This window comes from Barbus barbus, assembly GCF_936440315.1.
Source record: "Barbus barbus genome assembly, chromosome: 12".
NCBI classification, from domain to species: Eukaryota; Metazoa; Chordata; class Actinopteri; order Cypriniformes; family Cyprinidae; genus Barbus; species Barbus barbus.
The window spans coordinates 6,025,782-6,043,614 of NC_136740.1; the positions used below are offsets into that span (position 1 = coordinate 6,025,782).

General features: G+C 37.4%; 1 protein-coding gene and 1 pseudogene across 3 annotated transcripts in view; one reads left to right on the plus strand and one right to left on the minus strand.

The window, feature by feature from the left end:
* The first annotated feature begins 135 nt into the window (after positions 1–135).
* LOC306878057 (phosphomevalonate kinase-like) lies at positions 136–5,250 on the plus strand (annotated as a pseudogene). The gene is made up of 5 exons: positions 136–255; positions 692–836; positions 1,149–1,278; positions 1,338–1,451; positions 5,213–5,250. The product of its transcript is annotated as a phosphomevalonate kinase-like (transcript).
* LOC306878183 (rho guanine nucleotide exchange factor 2-like) overlaps positions 3,998–17,833 on the minus strand; it is a 43,817-nt gene continuing 29,981 nt past the window's right edge. The window contains exons 8-21 of one of the 2 annotated variants that reach the window (XM_079430368.1): positions 14,904–15,154; positions 14,132–14,257; positions 13,884–14,001; positions 12,026–12,277; positions 11,859–11,935; positions 10,259–10,431; positions 10,086–10,153; positions 9,803–9,991; positions 9,606–9,710; positions 8,653–8,708; positions 6,867–6,908; positions 6,732–6,782; positions 6,322–6,658; positions 3,998–5,337 (exon numbers count right to left, since the gene is read on the minus strand). In XM_079430368.1, the coding sequence (XP_079286494.1) occupies positions 5,285–5,337; positions 6,322–6,658; positions 6,732–6,782; positions 6,867–6,908; positions 8,653–8,708; positions 9,606–9,710; positions 9,803–9,991; positions 10,086–10,153; positions 10,259–10,431; positions 11,859–11,935; positions 12,026–12,277; positions 13,884–14,001; positions 14,132–14,257; positions 14,904–15,154 (1,898 nt within the window). In that variant the 3' untranslated portion in view covers positions 3,998–5,284. Of the gene's footprint in view, positions 5,338–6,321; positions 6,659–6,731; positions 6,783–6,866; positions 6,909–8,652; positions 8,709–9,605; positions 9,711–9,802; positions 9,992–10,085; positions 10,432–11,858; positions 11,936–12,025; positions 12,278–13,883; positions 14,002–14,131; positions 14,258–14,903; positions 15,155–17,833 lie in introns of both variants that reach the window. The other variant, XM_079430367.1, reaches the window with a different exon arrangement.

The following is a 17,833-nucleotide window of genomic DNA, read 5'->3' on the forward strand; positions in this document are numbered from 1 at the left end:
TTGGATTGAAATTAATTGTTTTTCCAAATTCTCTAGGCATGATTGTTTATATTTCCAGTTCTGGTTTCAATCTATATATAAAATCTATATTCACAATTAAGTAGTTGTGTTCTTATTTTTAGATAATCTAGTGTGATGGGGCAAATTGTCACAAGTGCACATTCTCTATTCAACAGTCTACAACTCCGTAATGAGATAAGATATGAAAATGTAATGAATACAACATATGTGCCCAAGACTTCCTTCTTTCATTTGGTATGACATTTATACCATTGTGATATATGGTGCTCAGTAAATGTTAGACAGTGTGAAAAGTGTGACAACATACCCCGCTCTCCCCTACTAAAACAATACTACTGGTTCTTGCTGATTGCTTGGCCAATTAAGCAAGAAGGTCTTTGATAGGTTGGGTGGGTGCAGTTTAAAAGAGGAGTTACAGTAAGAAATGCTTGGTCTCAGAATTAAGAATAACAATACTGTTATGTTAAGCCAACATTATTTATTATTTTTTAATTTCATTGTGGTAACAGTAACTGTTGAAACATTTTTTGGAAACACACTACAAACTTTTGGGAGTGCATTTAAATGTTGAGGTGAATTCTCTGAAATATCATTCTATTTGAGTTCTGAAATGGAAATTGTTGTTCTCTGTGAAAACTTTAACAGAAACTGATGTAATTGTGAATATCAGGATCATAGTCTTGACTATGAGGAGCTGTTGGGCTCTGGTCAGTATAAGGAGAGTTATCGTGCTGACATGATCCGCTGGGGTGAGATGAAGAGACACCAGCGTCTCCTGTAGACTGGCCATCAAACATGCCACACAGCCCATCTGGGTATGAGCTCTCTCGCACTCAACAACCTGCAAGCTGGAGGTGTTCTACAAGTCTTTAGATTATCTAAGAATGTGTGACTGAGCAGCACAGTTGAGTCTACTACACATACTAAAGCAAGCTTGACTCACTGTATGAGGACATGAACACATGAACTTCGTCTCCACAGCTGCGCTCTCACCATTTCATTTGAGACAAACTATCATAAGATACACAGAGAAATTCAAATATCTTCACTACAACCCATAAAAATAAAAGAGTGGTAGACGTGAAGGAATTCTGGCTGACATGTATCACATACTATCCATCGATTAGATAATCAGCGATTGCAGAAGGATGTCAGACGTGCAATGGTTCCATGAAGAGTTTTCTGATAGATGTATCTGTGTCCGGGTGGAGGCTTCTGAGCAGACCAGATCACAGAGGGGCTGGAGATTCACCACAGGTAAAAATGCTTAAGAAAAATTGGTAATGATGTGATCATGTCCTTGTGTGCCTGTCCAGGTATAGACGACGCTGAGTCCGAGTGTGGTTTGGATGAGGGTGCGAAGTTTGACTATATCATTAGGAACGATGGAGCTGATGACGTTCTGGAGAAACAGCTGGAGGATCACGGGAGTCACGGGAGGAGGAATCAAACACACAAAATAACATTAAACCGGAAAAATAAAAGCTGCTTTTTTGCCATCAGTTTGTACAGTCATGGCCAAAAATACAAACAGGTAAATATGACCAAAGGCGGCTGTGAAAATTAATCTGCATTGTTAATCCTTTTGATCTTTTATTTAAAAAAATTACAAAAATCTAACCTTTCATTGGAAAATAAGAATTTAAAATGGGGGGAAATATCATTATGAAATAAATGTTTTTCTCTAATACAAATTGGCTGCAATTAACGGCACCCTTTTATTCAATACTTTTTGAAACCTCCATTTACCAGTTTAACAGATCTAAATGTTCTCCTATAATGCCTGATGAGGTTAGAGAACACCTGACAAGAGATCAGAGACCATTCCTTCATCCAGAATCACTCCAGATCCTTCAGATTCACAGCTCCATGACGGTGCTTCTTCTCTTCAGTTCACCCACTCATTTATAGGGTTCAGGTCAGAGGACTGGAATGGCCAGCAGAAGCTTGGTTTTGTGCTCAGTGACCCATTTTGTGTTGTTTTTGAGGTTTGTGTTTGGATTATTGTACAGTTGGAAGATCCAAACATGACCCATTATAAGATTTCTAACAGAGTCAGTCACTTGTTGATTTTTTTATCTTTTGGTATTTGATAGAATCCATGATGCCATGTGTCTAAACAAGATGTCCAGGACCTCCAGCAGAAATATAGGCCCACAACATCACAAATACAGCAGTATATTTCATTGTACACATGGGGTACTTTTTATCCCTGTGTTCACCAAACCCATCTTGAGTGTTTGCTGCTAAAAAGCTCATTTTTTAGTTTCATCTGACCATAGAAGCCAGTCCCATTTGAAGTTCCAGTCGTGTCTGATAACTGAATATGCTGGAGTTTGTTTTTGGATGAGCTTGGATATTTTTTCTTGAAACCCCCCCCAAACAACATGTGGTGACGTTGGTGCTGTTTGACAATTTTTTAAAAAGGTTTTCTGACCCCGAGGCTCAACTATTTTCTGCAATTCTCCAGCTGTGGTCCTTGGAGAGTCTTTAGCCACTCAAACTCTCCTTCTCACCGTGCATTTGGACGATATAGACACACGTCCTCTTCCAGGCAGTTTCGCAACATTTTCTGTTGATTGGAAATTGTTAATTATTGCCCTGATGGTGGAAATGGGGATTTTCACTGCTCTAGCTCTTTTCTTAAAGCCACTTCACTAATTTGTGAAGCTCAATTATCTTTTGCTGCACATCAGAAATATATTCTTTGTTTTTTCTCATTGTGATGGATGATTAAGGGAATTTGGGCTTTGTTTTCCCTCCTGTTTATATTTCTGTGAAACAGGAAGCCATGGCTGGATAATTTCATGTTCATAATCCCCCTGGAGTGCTCAAAATTGTGAATATGAATGGGAATATACTTCAGAGATATTGTACTCATAAGAATTTGTAGCGGTGCCAATAATTGTGTCCAACGTGTATTTGAGAGAAACATTTATTTCATAATGATATTTCCCCCCCATGTTAAATTCTTATCCAATGAAAGGTTACATTTTTGTGAATTTTTTAAATAAAAGATCAAAAGGATCAACAATGCAGATTAATTTTCACAGCTGCCTTTGTTCATATTTACCAAGGGTGCAGATATTTTTGGCCATGACTGTATATCCTGCTCACTGGAGAACTTGCAGACTCTTCTATAGTTTAATGAATGGTTCTCGTCATAATTTACTCACCCTCTTCGCATTCCAAAAAGTGTCTTATTTTCTTTTTGTAACAAAAAGGATCATTCTTTGCCTTGAATTTATATTTAATTTGTATATATGTTTTTGATGAATGACGATAAAAAAGTACTATTATGTTCGGTACTTTGTGTACAATATTAATGTATTAGAAATATCAGGATAGGGATGCACAAATAGTGTATAAACCAACATTTGACAGTTGCGAAAGTGACTAACATTTAACATACACTACACAACTTTTAAAGTTGTCAGATTGGTGTTTTTCACGCTACACAACTGTGCCTTTTCCGATGCCTAAGAGATGTTTAGGTAGACCAGTCCACAATGCAAGACCTGTAGTATAAAATGTGTTTTGACTGGAACTGACAAGTGACAACAGACAGTTGTGTAGTTTGAAAACAACAGCAATCTAAGTCATCGTGTAGAGCATGTTAAATGTCAGTCACTTTTGCAATTGTGTTCAATCAAATGTTGGTTTATGCATTATTTGTGCATCCCTGTCTGGTCAGCCATTATAATTCTAATGTATTATGACGATTTGAAAGTTTTGTAGTGTATGGGCAACATGAGCATTCAAGATGCAAATTCACATATTGTTCGAATTTTGAAATGTTTACATTTTTACACAGGTTTCTGCATAAGCATTTTGTCCAGTCACAAAACAGTTCAAGCTTCTTTTTTCACATTTGCTTCTCTTGGCTCAGATCTCGGCTTCTTTAATGTAAACCCCTTCATGTGTCTGGAAAATGTTCAGATGTTAATCTGTTGTGCAGTTAAAGAAATACAATAAAGCAGTTATCAATGCATTTATATAGATGACAAAATACATGATTACAGCCATATATTTAAACACACAGTACAATGAAAAATGAATAAAAAATGCAATATATAAACAATGATTTAACAGCTATGTTTAAAGGGCGCTGTTCTTCCTCAAACATTTATACATTTCAGACATTAAACAAAGCTTTAGTGTGATTTCAAGTGGCCAGAAAAGAATTTACAATCTTTTTCCACTTCATTCCATTATCAATAACTTTTTTTTTTATCAGTACAAGAGAAAACCTCCACTGTTCATAACATTTATTATCATTTATAGGATGCAAACGGTAGTTATAACCGCATTCAAAGTCTTTTTTTAAGCTGCTGCCAAATGAGCAGGGCATTCAATGTGCTACATTTCATCTTTACCATAATATCACTTATTTTCAGCAGAAAAAAATCATGTCCAATGACACATCCTTCCAATAATATAACAATGGACAATACAGCTAAAATTGACAATCGATATATTAAAACTGGAAGTCAGCACGAGCACAGAATATCTTCTAATGTTTCCTTCAGTTCCAACTCAGTATTTAGTCCTTTCATTAAAAAAAAAATACACCATTAACCATTTAAATAACTGTAAAATGTAGATAATGTTTGCAAAAACATTGAAAATCTTGATAAAAGACTTCTATACTATGTTTAATATAAAATGCAATAACATTATTCTACAGAGTAAAGGCCTGTTCACACCAACACAAATTTGGTCACAAATTTGATCATTTTGTCCGTTCAAACCAATGCGTAAAAACAGCAGGGCTGAACGAAAATGCTAAATCACTCTCTGAGAGGAGGCGGCGCTTATAGAAAAAGCAGAATTACCCTGATTACTCCAATACACAAAGTGTTGTGCCGTTTGAGACACCCGTTTTTTACAGAGAAGGAAATTAAAACAGTATTTACATATTTTCAAATAGCCCTCGCTATGGTTTTTATCAAATAACACCAAATACAAGACAATACAGAGACAGAGAACTGTTGTTTAGCAAAATAGTCTGTTCATGAGGACCACCAGCATTATGTGCAGTTAGATAGAAAAGAGAATTACATTCCCTATTCATAAAAAAAATCTGTCACATTGTCAGCATGTAAATGTTAGTGTCGGATATATTAACAGCAGTTCATTCAAATTAAATAAACCACACCTGATTTTTCCGTATTTGGCGTGGTGTGAACAGGCCTCGAGTCACAGCTGACTGCTGAGGTGAGTTTCTAGAGTTTTGGAGGAGGAGGTTACGGTTGAGCTGATGTTAACTGTGAGCTTCAGTCCCACACTCGCTCTCCTCTGGAATATCCTGCAGATCTGAAAACCAGACAAAGCAGTGTGTGTTTGTGAGGTCTGATTCTATATGCAATATGATAGAGACCAGAGGGATGTGTAATGTGAAATGTGAACATTTGGTGTTTGTAAAAAACTAAATCATTAAGGTATTTCAACTGTAAAACCGTCTCTTGTGGAATCCATTATAATGATTCTTTCAGTGAAAAAGCCCATGACGGATCTTTGCATATTTCTCACCTGATTCAGACCAGATGACTTTCACTGGAGAAATCAACATTATGGAATAAAGACTGTAAGCAACAGCTTTGAAGCTAAAAACGCTCTAATGATTGTTTTGTTTAATACAATTTTTGTTCAATTTTTATATTAAGCCACGTTAAGCGTGCTTTTCTATGGGGGACAAAAACGTGTAAGTTTTGCAAGGGAACGCAAAGTTTCTCGAGAGAACGCAAAACATTTATCCCTTTTTGGGGCTCCGTAGACAACACCCATTCATTGCAGCAAAATTTTTATTTTTGAGTTAACTATTCCTAACAGTCACATGACCATTGCTGGTAAACAAAATCATCTATTTACGAGGCAATTATTACCTTTTAACTCACAAACCCCATGCAATTCTACTAATAACCCCTAGGGTTTGAAAAATACTGGCTTGAGGCAAAGTCGAGTTGTGCATAAAATTTATTCAGTCAATGTTTTTCCGTCATATTTTATGCACGTTTTCTTAGCAAATTTAAAAAAAAAAATATCCACCTCTTGCTATCCCAAAATTTGCATTAATATATGCGGATGGAAATTTAGCCATTGATAAGTTTTAATAGTATCACTTTCATTAACAGAACACCTGCACTTATCTCCACTGCAAAGACAAGGACAAGAACCAAGAACGAGAGGCAAGACATTACATGTTCCCAGAGTAATAAATAGTAAGATAGTGTGCAGGGGATACAGCAGTTGAGGGGAGAAAGGGAAAGGAATGCTGAGAAGTGTTTTAAGAGGACTCACCTCTGGGACTGTCAGCCGTCTTGCCGTCCTCCTGCATGCCATCCACCTGAACTGCTGTTTCCTGTGAGATCAACGTGTCACGTGTGTCCACGGTGTCTTTAAGCCGCAGCTCTTGGAGTTGTTTTTCAAGCTGAATTGGCGCCCTATCGCCCGTCTTGTCCTGGGCGGCCCGTAGTCGGATCACTTCTCCTTGCAGCAGGTTGTATTTGCGCTGTAGCTCTGCCAGATCTCCTTGAGTACCCTCAGGACCACCTGCCTCCAGCACTACTGTTGTAGTGGGACACAAGTCCTTCTGCATGTACACCTCCAGGATTGAGTCCTGCTTGATCACTGCAGCCTACAGACACACCAACAACGAGTCACTTGTCTGAAATCTCCCCATTTAGCACACCCCTCTGTCTAAATCTCACCTGTAGTGCATGAAGCTGAGTGCTGAGGTTCACAAGTCTTTGGCACACCTCCTACAACACAAATAGTTTAGACAGTTATCTTTGTTTTTATCTTCGATATTAGTTTTTTTTTTTTAAAGCTTCCTTAAGGTGTACCTCATTCAACATCTTGTCCTGCAGCTGGTTCCCATTCCTGTCCTGTGAAATGTAATAATAAATAATAATAATGAATCCAATATGTTCTGGAATGTCAGCAAAGGAACATTTTTATGTACAGTCAGGTCCATAAATATTGGGACATTGACACAATTCTAACATTTTTGGCTCTATACACCACCACAATGGATTTCAAATGAAACGAACAAGATGTGCTTTAACTGCAGACTTTCAGCTTTAATTTGAGGGTATTTACATCCAAATCAGGTGAACGGTGTAGGAATTACAACAGTTTGCATATGTGCCTCCCACTTGTCAAGGGACCAAAAGTAATTGGACAATTGGCTTCTCAGCTGTTCCATGGCCAGGTGTGTGTTATTCCCTCATTATCCCAATTACAATGAGCAGATAAAAGGTCCAGAGTTCATTTCAAGTGTGCTATTTGCATTTGGAATCTGTTGCTGTCAACTGTCAAGATGAGATCCAAAGAGCTGTCACTATCAGTGAAGCAAGCCATCATTAGGCTGAAAAAACAAAACAAACCCATCAGAGAGATAGCAAAAACATTAGGCGTGGCCAAAACAAAAGTTTGGAACATTATTAAAAAGAAGGAACGCACCGGTGAGCTCAGCAACACCAAAAGACCCGGAAGACCACGGAAAACAACTGTGGTGGATGACCGACGAATTCTTTCCCTGGTGAAGAAAACACCCTTCACAACAGTTGGCCAGATCAAGAACACTCTCCAGGAGGTAGGTGTATGTGTGTCAAAGTCAACAATCAAGAGAAGACTTCACCAGAGTGAATACAGAGGGTTCACCACAAGATGTAAACCATTGGTGAGCCTCAAAAACAGGAAGGCCAGATTAGAGTTTGCCAAACGACATCTAAAAAAAGCCTTCACAGTTCTGGAACAACATTCTATGGACAGATGAGACCAAGATCAACTTGTACCAGAGTGATGGGAAGAGAAGAGTATGGAGAAGGAAAGGAACTGCTCATGATCCTAAGCATACCACCTCATCAGTGAAGCATGGTGGTGGTAGTGGCATGGCGTGGGCATGTATGGCTGCCAGTGGAACTGGTTCTCTTGTATTTATTGATGATGTGACTGCTGACAAAAGCAGCAGGATGAATTCTGAAGTGTTTCGGGCAATATTATCTGCTCATATTCAGCCAAATGCTTCAGAACTCACTGGACGGTGCTTCACAGTGCAGATGGACAATGACCCAAAGCATACTGCAAAAGCAACCAAAGAGTTTTTGAAGGGAAAGAAGTGGCCTGTTATGCAATGGCCAAGTCAATTACCTGACCTGAATCCGATTGAGCATGCATTTCACTTGCTGAAGACAAAACTGAAGGGAAAATGCCCCAAGAACAAGCAGGAACTGAAGACGGTTGCAGTAGAGGCCTGGCAGAGCATCACCAGGGATGAAACCCAGCGTTTGGTGATGTCTATGCATTCCAGACTTCAGGCTGTAATTGACTGCAAAGGATTTGCAACCAGGTATTAAAAAGTGAAAGTTTGATTTATGATTATTATTCTGTCCCATTACTTTTGGTCCCTTAACAAGTGGGAGGCACATATGCAAACTGTTGTAATTCCTACACCGTTCACCTGATTTGGATGTAAATACCCTCAAATTAAAGCTGACAGTCTGCAGTTAAAGCACATCTTGTTCGTTTAATTTTAAATTCATTGTGGTGGTGTATAGAGCCAAAAATGTTAGAATTGTGTCGATGTCCCAATATTTATGGACCTGACTGTAAATTATCAGACCTTACCTTGTTAGATAGGCTGTTTATTTCATGGGTTCCGTTAACTGATATTGTTCCTTTATCTATTTCAAGGAAAGAAATATGAGAAATAAGGATGAAACGTTGGGAGTTTTATTTCAAAGCTTTATTATCTTCAATCCCTTTTACCATAACGCCATGGGGACAAAATACAATATAAGCAAATTAAGCTTATATTCATGTATATAAACTACAATGCCCAGTTAATACTGTCTTTTACTGTCACGAATGTAACAAATTTTAAAGTTAGGTGGGATTAATCAGGATTAATTACAGAAACCCCTACAATAATAAAGTTACTTATTTTTAATAAATCATCCGTCCTAATACATATACGCATTATTTCCCAGTAGAAATGATCTGAATATTCATGCTAGCACTTTATTTTACAGTCCTGTTCCTCATGTACATACTATGTACTTATTATAGTAATTAAGGTAATAACTAAGTACTAACCCTAAACCTAACCCTACCCCATGTAGTTACCTTTCTTGTAACTTTCTTAGGTAAGTACACTGTAAGTACACATACTGTAAAATAAAGTGCAACCAAAATTTGTTTTCAGAGAATGTGGCAAATAGTTATTTTATTCCTATTTTTAATTTCACTACATTTTGTTAGATGTATCCTTAAAAAACGAATTGCCACTGATGTAAGAACAATAAATGTAACAGAATGAGTCTCTGAAGCTACTCTTAATATCTTACCTTTTTTCAATAATGTTGAAATGTTAGTATCTATTTTTTTTATACTTTTAATTTATTTTATTTTTAATATGAATTATTTTCTGTATTTATAATGTTAATATTTTACTGTAAAAACAAGACCAAAATACAGATTAAGAAATAGTGTACTTTAGATAATTAACATGTAGATAATTAAAAAAATAAAATAAAAATAGTAGCATAAATCACAGTGTATGCCAAAGACAAATATGGTACCTGTTGTTTTAGAGGTGAATTGTACCTCTGTCGATTCACCATTCAGTGTGCAGGACTGTGAACGCTCAATGCAGGAACCCAACAGCACTTCACTCAGTCTGTCCACTGAATTTTGAAATAAATAAGAAAGCAGTGTTAATGTCCTTCATTACTACAGTGTAAGTATTTTCTATAATGCTGTACACTCCTCTGCCTACCCTCAACAATGGCATCATTCAGTAGCTTTTCCGCCTGGGGAGCGTAGGGTGTATCTGCTCTGAATATATTTCTGGAGTTTGAGGGAACGTTAACATTCTGACCACCGGTGGCCTCGGACAAATCAGAGAACAATGTCACACGCTCCTGCAACAGCTCCAAAACTTCACGATCCTTCTGCTGGATATCAGCTAGAGAGAGAAAGAAACGAAACAAAAATGAAGAAAAAAAAAAAAAAAACTGAGCAAAGCTAAGGTGGTTTGACAACAGATTTTCGATACAAACCTCTGAGTCGTCGTATCAAAGCTTTGTCCTCAGTTTCAATCAGAGGGAAATCCACTCTTGATGGACAGCTGCATAAGAGAAATACACAGATGAAGTGTTTGGTGTCGCTTGTGCAGAGATATTTTAGCGGTGCATTGAGATGTTGGGGCAAAGAATTGTGAATGGACTCTGACTTGCTCACTGTCTGCTGAACGAGTTTCATCCAAGCGTTTCTGTCGTCTTTGGAAGCGGCGTGGAGCTCGTACATTTCTGGAGGTGTGGAGTGACTGATGAGGAACATTCCTCGCTGCTGATTGGCTATATCTCTCACAATCAAATTCTGAAGGCACAGTACTGCCGGTTTGTCCTGTGAAAAGAGAAAGATATGCACTGAAAAAAGTGAGTTCATAAAAAAAAATATTATGCATATTTTAAAAACACATCACATTAAGGTCTTTCAAAGTTGTCTTTATTTAGAGCAAGTAAGCTAAATTAAACATTGACTAACAAAATGTTTTTAGTTTGAAAATTCTACTTTCATATTGTAGCTAATCTAGCTTTTGTTTATAGAGAAATTAAGTTATTACCCTCCCCCTCCCCAAAACAATTACATAAAGTAACATTTTGGCACATGTCTAAAGAAAATATATTGATTGAGTATGGTCTATGGCAGTGGTCGGCAACAGGCCAAACAATTTATAATAAATAATCTTTCTACATTGTATAAATGTTTTTGTCTGTGGGAAAAGACATATTTTTGATTAATATTCAATCGAAATTAAAGGTTTGAAGTAAACCAAACAAATAATTTGAGAAAAAAGGCTGAAACAAATTGAAGTATTTTTACTTGGTCCAAAGTAGGGTTGGGCGATATGGGCCAAAAAAATGATCACAATACAATTTTTCATATTAGTCAATATAGATAATTATCGCAATAAATTTCAAATCTTTATTTCTTTCAAGTTTAAAGGCAGATTTTTGCTCCCAAGTGAAAGTTGTAGAAACCAGCCTGTTAATTGTGGTGTGGTTTTAAACTACTCTTTATGGTCAGAACATGACAAACACTTTATTTGTTTTAATTGTTTAAACAAGTCATTTTTCTTTAACAAAATAAATATCTTCATAGAAAAAAAATAGTTTCTGCATTGATATTGTTTCAAATCATGAAACAGGTTTGTTGTCTGACTTTGATGATCTGTGTGTTCAGGAGTGCAGGCTGCAATATTAGTATAATATTACTTTTGACACAATGACACATTTGACAGTAGCTTGAGTTAGGATGCAGATGTAAATTTATGTTCATTACTACAAATAGTAGCATATGTAAAAATTGTACCAAACTCATTTTTATATGGTGAATTTTAATTGATCTTCCATAGTAGCATACATTTAGATCATGATAACATAACACAGTTAAAAGCTCAATACCTGGTAAAAATGTATCTACATGGTTTCTAGTTATTTGTATGAAAAACAGTAGTCTAAATACATTTACTATAAATGCACAACTGTTATAGCATAAAAAATACTGTAATTATATTTCATTGCTCCTTTAATGTTTAATACATCAACATTAATAATATAATAAACATAATATCGAGCATTTATCAAACTCTTGTTATAATTTTATCAAGGAGAATTATATCTCGATATTTAGTGTTATCGTTTTATCGCCCAAGCCTAGCCCAAACTATGATTTTTCCAGTCTAGGCAGTTTGATTTTGATGTAGGATGATGGAGAACAGAGTGTAAGTGAATCCACTGATAGTCAGCCAACAGAAAGCTGTGACTCACCAGACAGGGAAAAATATACTTCTGGTCTTTTTCCTGCATGAACACCAGGATGTCCGTCATCAACAAAACGTGCACATCTATACAGACAAAACACAAAGTTACTGATAAATCTGCCCATTTACCAACTATTTCACTTACTCGCTCACACACATAAACACTAATGGCACCTTTGAGTCTGGAGCCTTGAGCAGTCTTCCAGAGCAGTGCTCCCTCATGAATGAGTCTGCGGCGCAGCAGCTCTCCTCCACCAAACACTCCTCCACCCTTAACTTTGGTCTCAGCTCGTGGGTCCAGACGAGACTGGATCTCCTGCAAACGCTGTGCACGCTCTAACTCTTGAACCTGCTGGTCCACGGAACACAGCAGCTCCCGGATCAGCGTCAGAGAGTCAGCCATTGATTTACTCTCTTCTTCATTACCTGTGAAATCAAATAAAATCTGTTCTCAGATCACCTCGTATCAGAGTAAGGGAATCATATCTGACCCAGGGCTGTTTCCTGGAATTAGGTGGTTGATGAGCGCTAGGCTCCCTTCTCTTTCGCATACAATACCTGTTGATGCTGATTGTCATGAAGTAATTCAACTGAAGTGTTTCACATAAAAGGATGACACGCTAGGTAATAGGTATATTATTTATATGCACTAATTTGTCAATCCGAATTAATTCAGTCTGATTTTAGATTCTGAAGGTTCTGTTTATATAAACCCTAAACTTTGCAATATGATTTCAGAGGGGGAAAAAAGGTGAGAACATTGCACGGATCAGGGGCGTTTCTTTAAAAGATATTTGCTTTGCATGCTCATTTGTAGTTACTTTAAGGTACTTTTTAAAAATATTTTTAAATATTGCAAAATTTGTCCAAAACTGTCAAAATCTCGTTGCAACATTTAACAAAAATCAAGATTGAATACATTTGGTCAAAATCCCATGTTATAAAGGATGAAGTGCTATGCAAGTTATTTAAGACAATATTGGCTGATTAGACGGCAATGCTGACCTAAAATGCTAAATGTTTGCCCTCGCTCTCTTCACTGTTCCCACATCTCAGACCTCAAATACATGAAATATTACCCTTTTTAGACATAGGCCTAGCTTTTAAAGTAAAGAGCAAAGAAAATACTATACAAAACATATTGAAACAACCAAAAAAATTACAAACACTTTCTCACTGGATCTAAGCAAATCTCATAGGTGACCTATTTTGATCCCAAAAAAGTGACTTGTCACCGAAAGGTGAGGGTCTATGTGATTTGTTTGCATGTCCATTTATGTATTTAGAAGAAAACTTCAGCGCAGCATAATTGTCATTTTTGCCTTGATGACATGCCTAAACAAATGTCATTAAAGCTTTTAATAGCAAATATTGATTAAATATTCAGTCTCCTCACTGGCCAGTTTGTAAGATGTAAATAAACATGCACGTTCATAAAATGTTAAACATCTGTAAACAAAAATCTTATAATAAAATGGCTCTTGTAAACATATGCATCACGACACTATACAAGATACAAGGTATTTTTGAATTGAATTTAGAAGATAGTCATAGTCAAGCTTTGTTGTTTCCTATTTATCAGATTATTTCATGTCAAGTTCAGTCGGATCGATTTGAATTTGAATGAGCCATCAATCCAATTACTAACAGGTTATTTGGGTGCATGTAAATGTACAGTAGCTACTGTGTGATTTGTTAAAATAAAATTAAAAAAAGGTATAAATTATGTCATTAATTAATTCTTGCAAATATTCAGTTCTGTATCATCTGCATAGTCAATTCAACAATATTGCTGAATATTAAGTGTACCCAACTAAGAAAGCTAGAGGCAACAGTGGCAAGGAACCAAAAGTCCATCTGTGACAGAAATGGGGGAAAATGAATTAACTGGCCAGACAATGCTGTCCATAATTGCACATTAAACAAAATCATGCAGTGCAAAACAAGAATTCAGTTTGGCCAGACTTTAGTTTTACATGATCAAACAAGGACTGGCTGTAATTTTTGAGTGCATGTCTGAGTATAGTCTTACCTTTAGTGTTGTCTAGTATGCGCTTGATAAGCACAGGGTATTTAGTGATGCGTTGAGTGACGAGTAAGATGCACTCTTGGACACCATGGCGACGCAGTAAAGAACCTCTGCTTACCCGCTTGACAGTAAAACAAATAGTAAAAAAAAAAAATATTTTAATTTAATTAATAAAAAACATTCTAGGCAATAAACAAAAATAACTGGAACCTTATGCTGACAAGCATGTTTTTTTCTGGCTGTACCCTCACCCGTATGAACTGCTGGAACCTCTTATCACGGGCCAGCAACTCTTTATAGAGTTTCACAGCTTTCAGGTGTCGACTGCAGAATTCAACATAGCATTTCCTCATCTCTTCTGCATTCTGACCTGAGAACTGAAGCAGAGAAGATTTCAGTAAAGGTCTGCTCACTCAGTAGGAACAACTGAACTAAGCACCTTGAAGGGAGCAAGGTATTGTTGAGGCCACGTTTATATCTATGCGGAGGCAAAAAAAAAAGACAAAGAAAATTCTATGCCTGTTTAATTGATGACCCTAAAAAAAGTGTTATGCAATGTGCTTTAAAATGCAATTTTCCATGATATTCTACAAATTCACTTTGATATTACATCACACACAAATTTTCTATCGTGAAGATACACTATGGAAGATTTTGTTGGTCAAAAATGAAGAGACTTCTATTATTGAAAAAGTGCTTAAAAAAATCTGTTCTTTGCTTTGATTTTCTTTCTTTCTTGTCTGTCAAATTATTGACAATGTGTCTGTTAGTCCTTCTTCCTTGGCCGTTTGTTCCAATGATGTTATTTTGTTTATATTTGAAAGACAATAAAACGTTGATCACAAAAAAAAAGAAAAAGTGCTGCAGGAGCCATGTGCTTTTTGGCCAAATAATTATTAACATAGGACAACTATAGGATTAGGGTTTGGTTTATGGTTAGTTGCTAGTAATTATGCATTAATAACTGTAATTGCTATAGCAAGTACCAACAATTCTTATGTGAGCTGTATTTCAGAAGTTCACCTGCTCCACCAGTATATCTCCCAGCTTTTGAATGGTGAAGTTGCGGGTGCTGCTGGGTGCCAGGCTATTGTTTCTTCTCTGCAGTAGTTGGCTCAGGAAATTAGAGTGAATAGACAGCAGCTGATCTAAGCAGGGAAATATGGCGTGAACTACACCCATCTCCATCAACACCTCTTCCAGCATTCCTCTGCGAAACACCCCCTCCATGATCCGCAGCGTTCGCATGTGATTCAGCTCTGTCTGGATCAGCTCTGAAAGACACAGATGCGTTGATTTATGGAAAATCACAGACATCACAGTACAAACCATGCATCTACACTAAGGATTATGCACAGATCCAATATTCTGACAATCATTTTTTTGTATTGTCTGTTTCTAGTCAAACGATTAAACTCACCAGCTTGTAAACAGAGACTTAAATATCTTAAATGTGTCGGATAAGAGAGACGGTATACAGTTGGGGATACCTCAGGACCAAGGTTGGGAAACACTGACATGGAGAGCAGTCCACATTTTTCTCTCACCTTTCTGATTCAATTCTTACAGCATTTTTATTTTACATTCAATGTGAATAGACCATAGTCTCAGCCTCAGACATCAGTCACGTCCACAGACCATTGGCTAAACGTCTGATGCATATGGCACACTTAGCTGGAAACACTTCAGGAGTTTTGAAGTCTTCATCGGATTGGTTGAATTATACAGGATTTCCAGGAGACGTGTGTGTCGTGTTCTTTAACGTTCCACTAGGAAACAAAGATTCTGCTGAGAGGTTTGCGTTTGTAGCTCCGCTTTATTGAATCTTTACCTTACTTTCACTCTCTGTTGTTTAAAGTGATAATATATAACTTAATTACCACCATATTTCTGGTATTATCTATGAAACTAATCAAACTAATTTAATCGTTCGCTTTTTAAAACCGCGAGTGCAGCGCATCAGCTGGTTAGCTTGTTACTCGCGGTTCCATTTGCGTTTCTATTCGCGCCTATTATTGTTTTCTTTCTCACTCCGTTTTTCACGAGTTCATCAAACAACAGTGGTAAGTGGTAAGTTAAGTTGGTATCATTCATCAGTCACGGTGAGTAATGGCTTCTTCTCCTGCTATTGTTGTTTGCACTTCATGTCACATGTATAGTTTATCTCTCTCTGTCGGCGATGAGGGATTCACATGTGATAAATGCGGGGAAATAGTTAGGCTGAGAGAGAAGGTTTCAGAATTAGAGACACGCATCCAAACTTTAGCTGAGGATAGTAAGAATGTGAGGGCTGTAGATACTGCTTTGGATGCGACTAGCTCAGCAAGTCCTGTACATTGTTCGGTTCCAGTAGAGCCCGTGCAGCAGGGCAGCTGGGTGACTGTGAGGCGGCCTAGTCGCGGGTCAAAACACCGCTCTTCCGTTCCGATCAGAACATCAAACAGGTTCTCCCCACTCAGTGAGGCACCCACTGAGAAACCTGATGAAAGTGCTTCATTAGTAATTGGAGATTCTATTGTACGGAACGTGAAAATAGAGAAACCATGTTTACCGGGAGCCAGAGCGCCTGACATCTTGGCAAATTTAAAAGTGCTGACTAATGCTAAACGTAAATTCAGTAAGATTGTTATCCACGTCGGCGCTAATGATGTTCGACTTCAGGAGACTTCACGGAGATCACTAAAAATAATGTTAAAGAGGTGTGTGAACTTGCAAGTACGATGTGAGACACTGTAATATGCTCTGGTCCGCTCCCTGCTTACCGGGGTGATGAGATACATAGCAGACTGTCGTCACTCAATGGCTGGATGTCTAAGTGGTGCCCGCAGAATAACATAGGTTTTATAGACAAGTATAGTTTTTGGGGCAGACCTGACCTGTTGAAAAGAGATGGTCTTCATCCCTCTTGGGGTGGTGCCGCTCTTCTCTCTAGAAATATGGCACATAGTCTTAGAGTTCGTACTTGACTAACTGGGGCCCAGGTCAGGAAGCAGACAGACTGGCTAAACCGACCGTCTGCTAGCCGCCTCACGTCACAGAAGTCAGTTAATTCTCAGCACATAGAGACTCCTTCACCCAGATATCACACTATAGAGACTGTATATGTTCCCCGAACTAGAAAATACAGAAAATGTCCAAACCAAATTAAGATTAACAATTTAATTGATGTTCAACAAATAAAAAATGTTTACAATACAGAGAAACAATTGATAAAGCTTGGCTTACTGAATATCAGGTCCCTTTCTACAAAAGCACTTTTTGCAAATGATTTGATCAATGATCATAACCTAGATTTGCTCTGTTTGACAGAAACATGGCTAAAACTAGATGAATACATTACTTTAAATGAGTCCACCCCCCAAGATTACTGCTATAAAAATGAGCCACGTCCAAAAGGTAAAGGGGGAGGTGTTGCTACAATTTATAGCAATATTCTCAGTATTTCTCGGAGGGCAGGCTTTAAGTATAACTCGTTTGCAGTTATGGTGCTGCGTATAACATTATCTAGAGAAATACGTGTTAGTGATAAATCCCCTGTGATGTTTGTACTGGCTACTGTATACAGGCCACCAGGGCACCACACAGACTTTATTAAATAATTTGCTGATTTTATATCTGAGTTAGTACTGGCTGCAGATAAAGTCTTAATTGTTGGAGATTTTAATATCCATGTTGATAATGAAAAAGATGCATTAGGATCAGCATTCATAGACATTCTGAACTCTATTGGGGTTAGACAACACGTTTCAGGACCTACTCATTGTTGAAATCATACTTTAGATTTAATACTGTCAATGGAATTGATGTTAGTGGTGTTGAAATTCTGCAGCAAATCGATGATATCTCAGATCATTATCTAGTCTTGTGTAAACTCCACATAGCTAAAACTGTAAATTCTACACCTTGTTACAAGTATGGTAGAACCATCACCTCTACCACAAAAGACTGCTTTG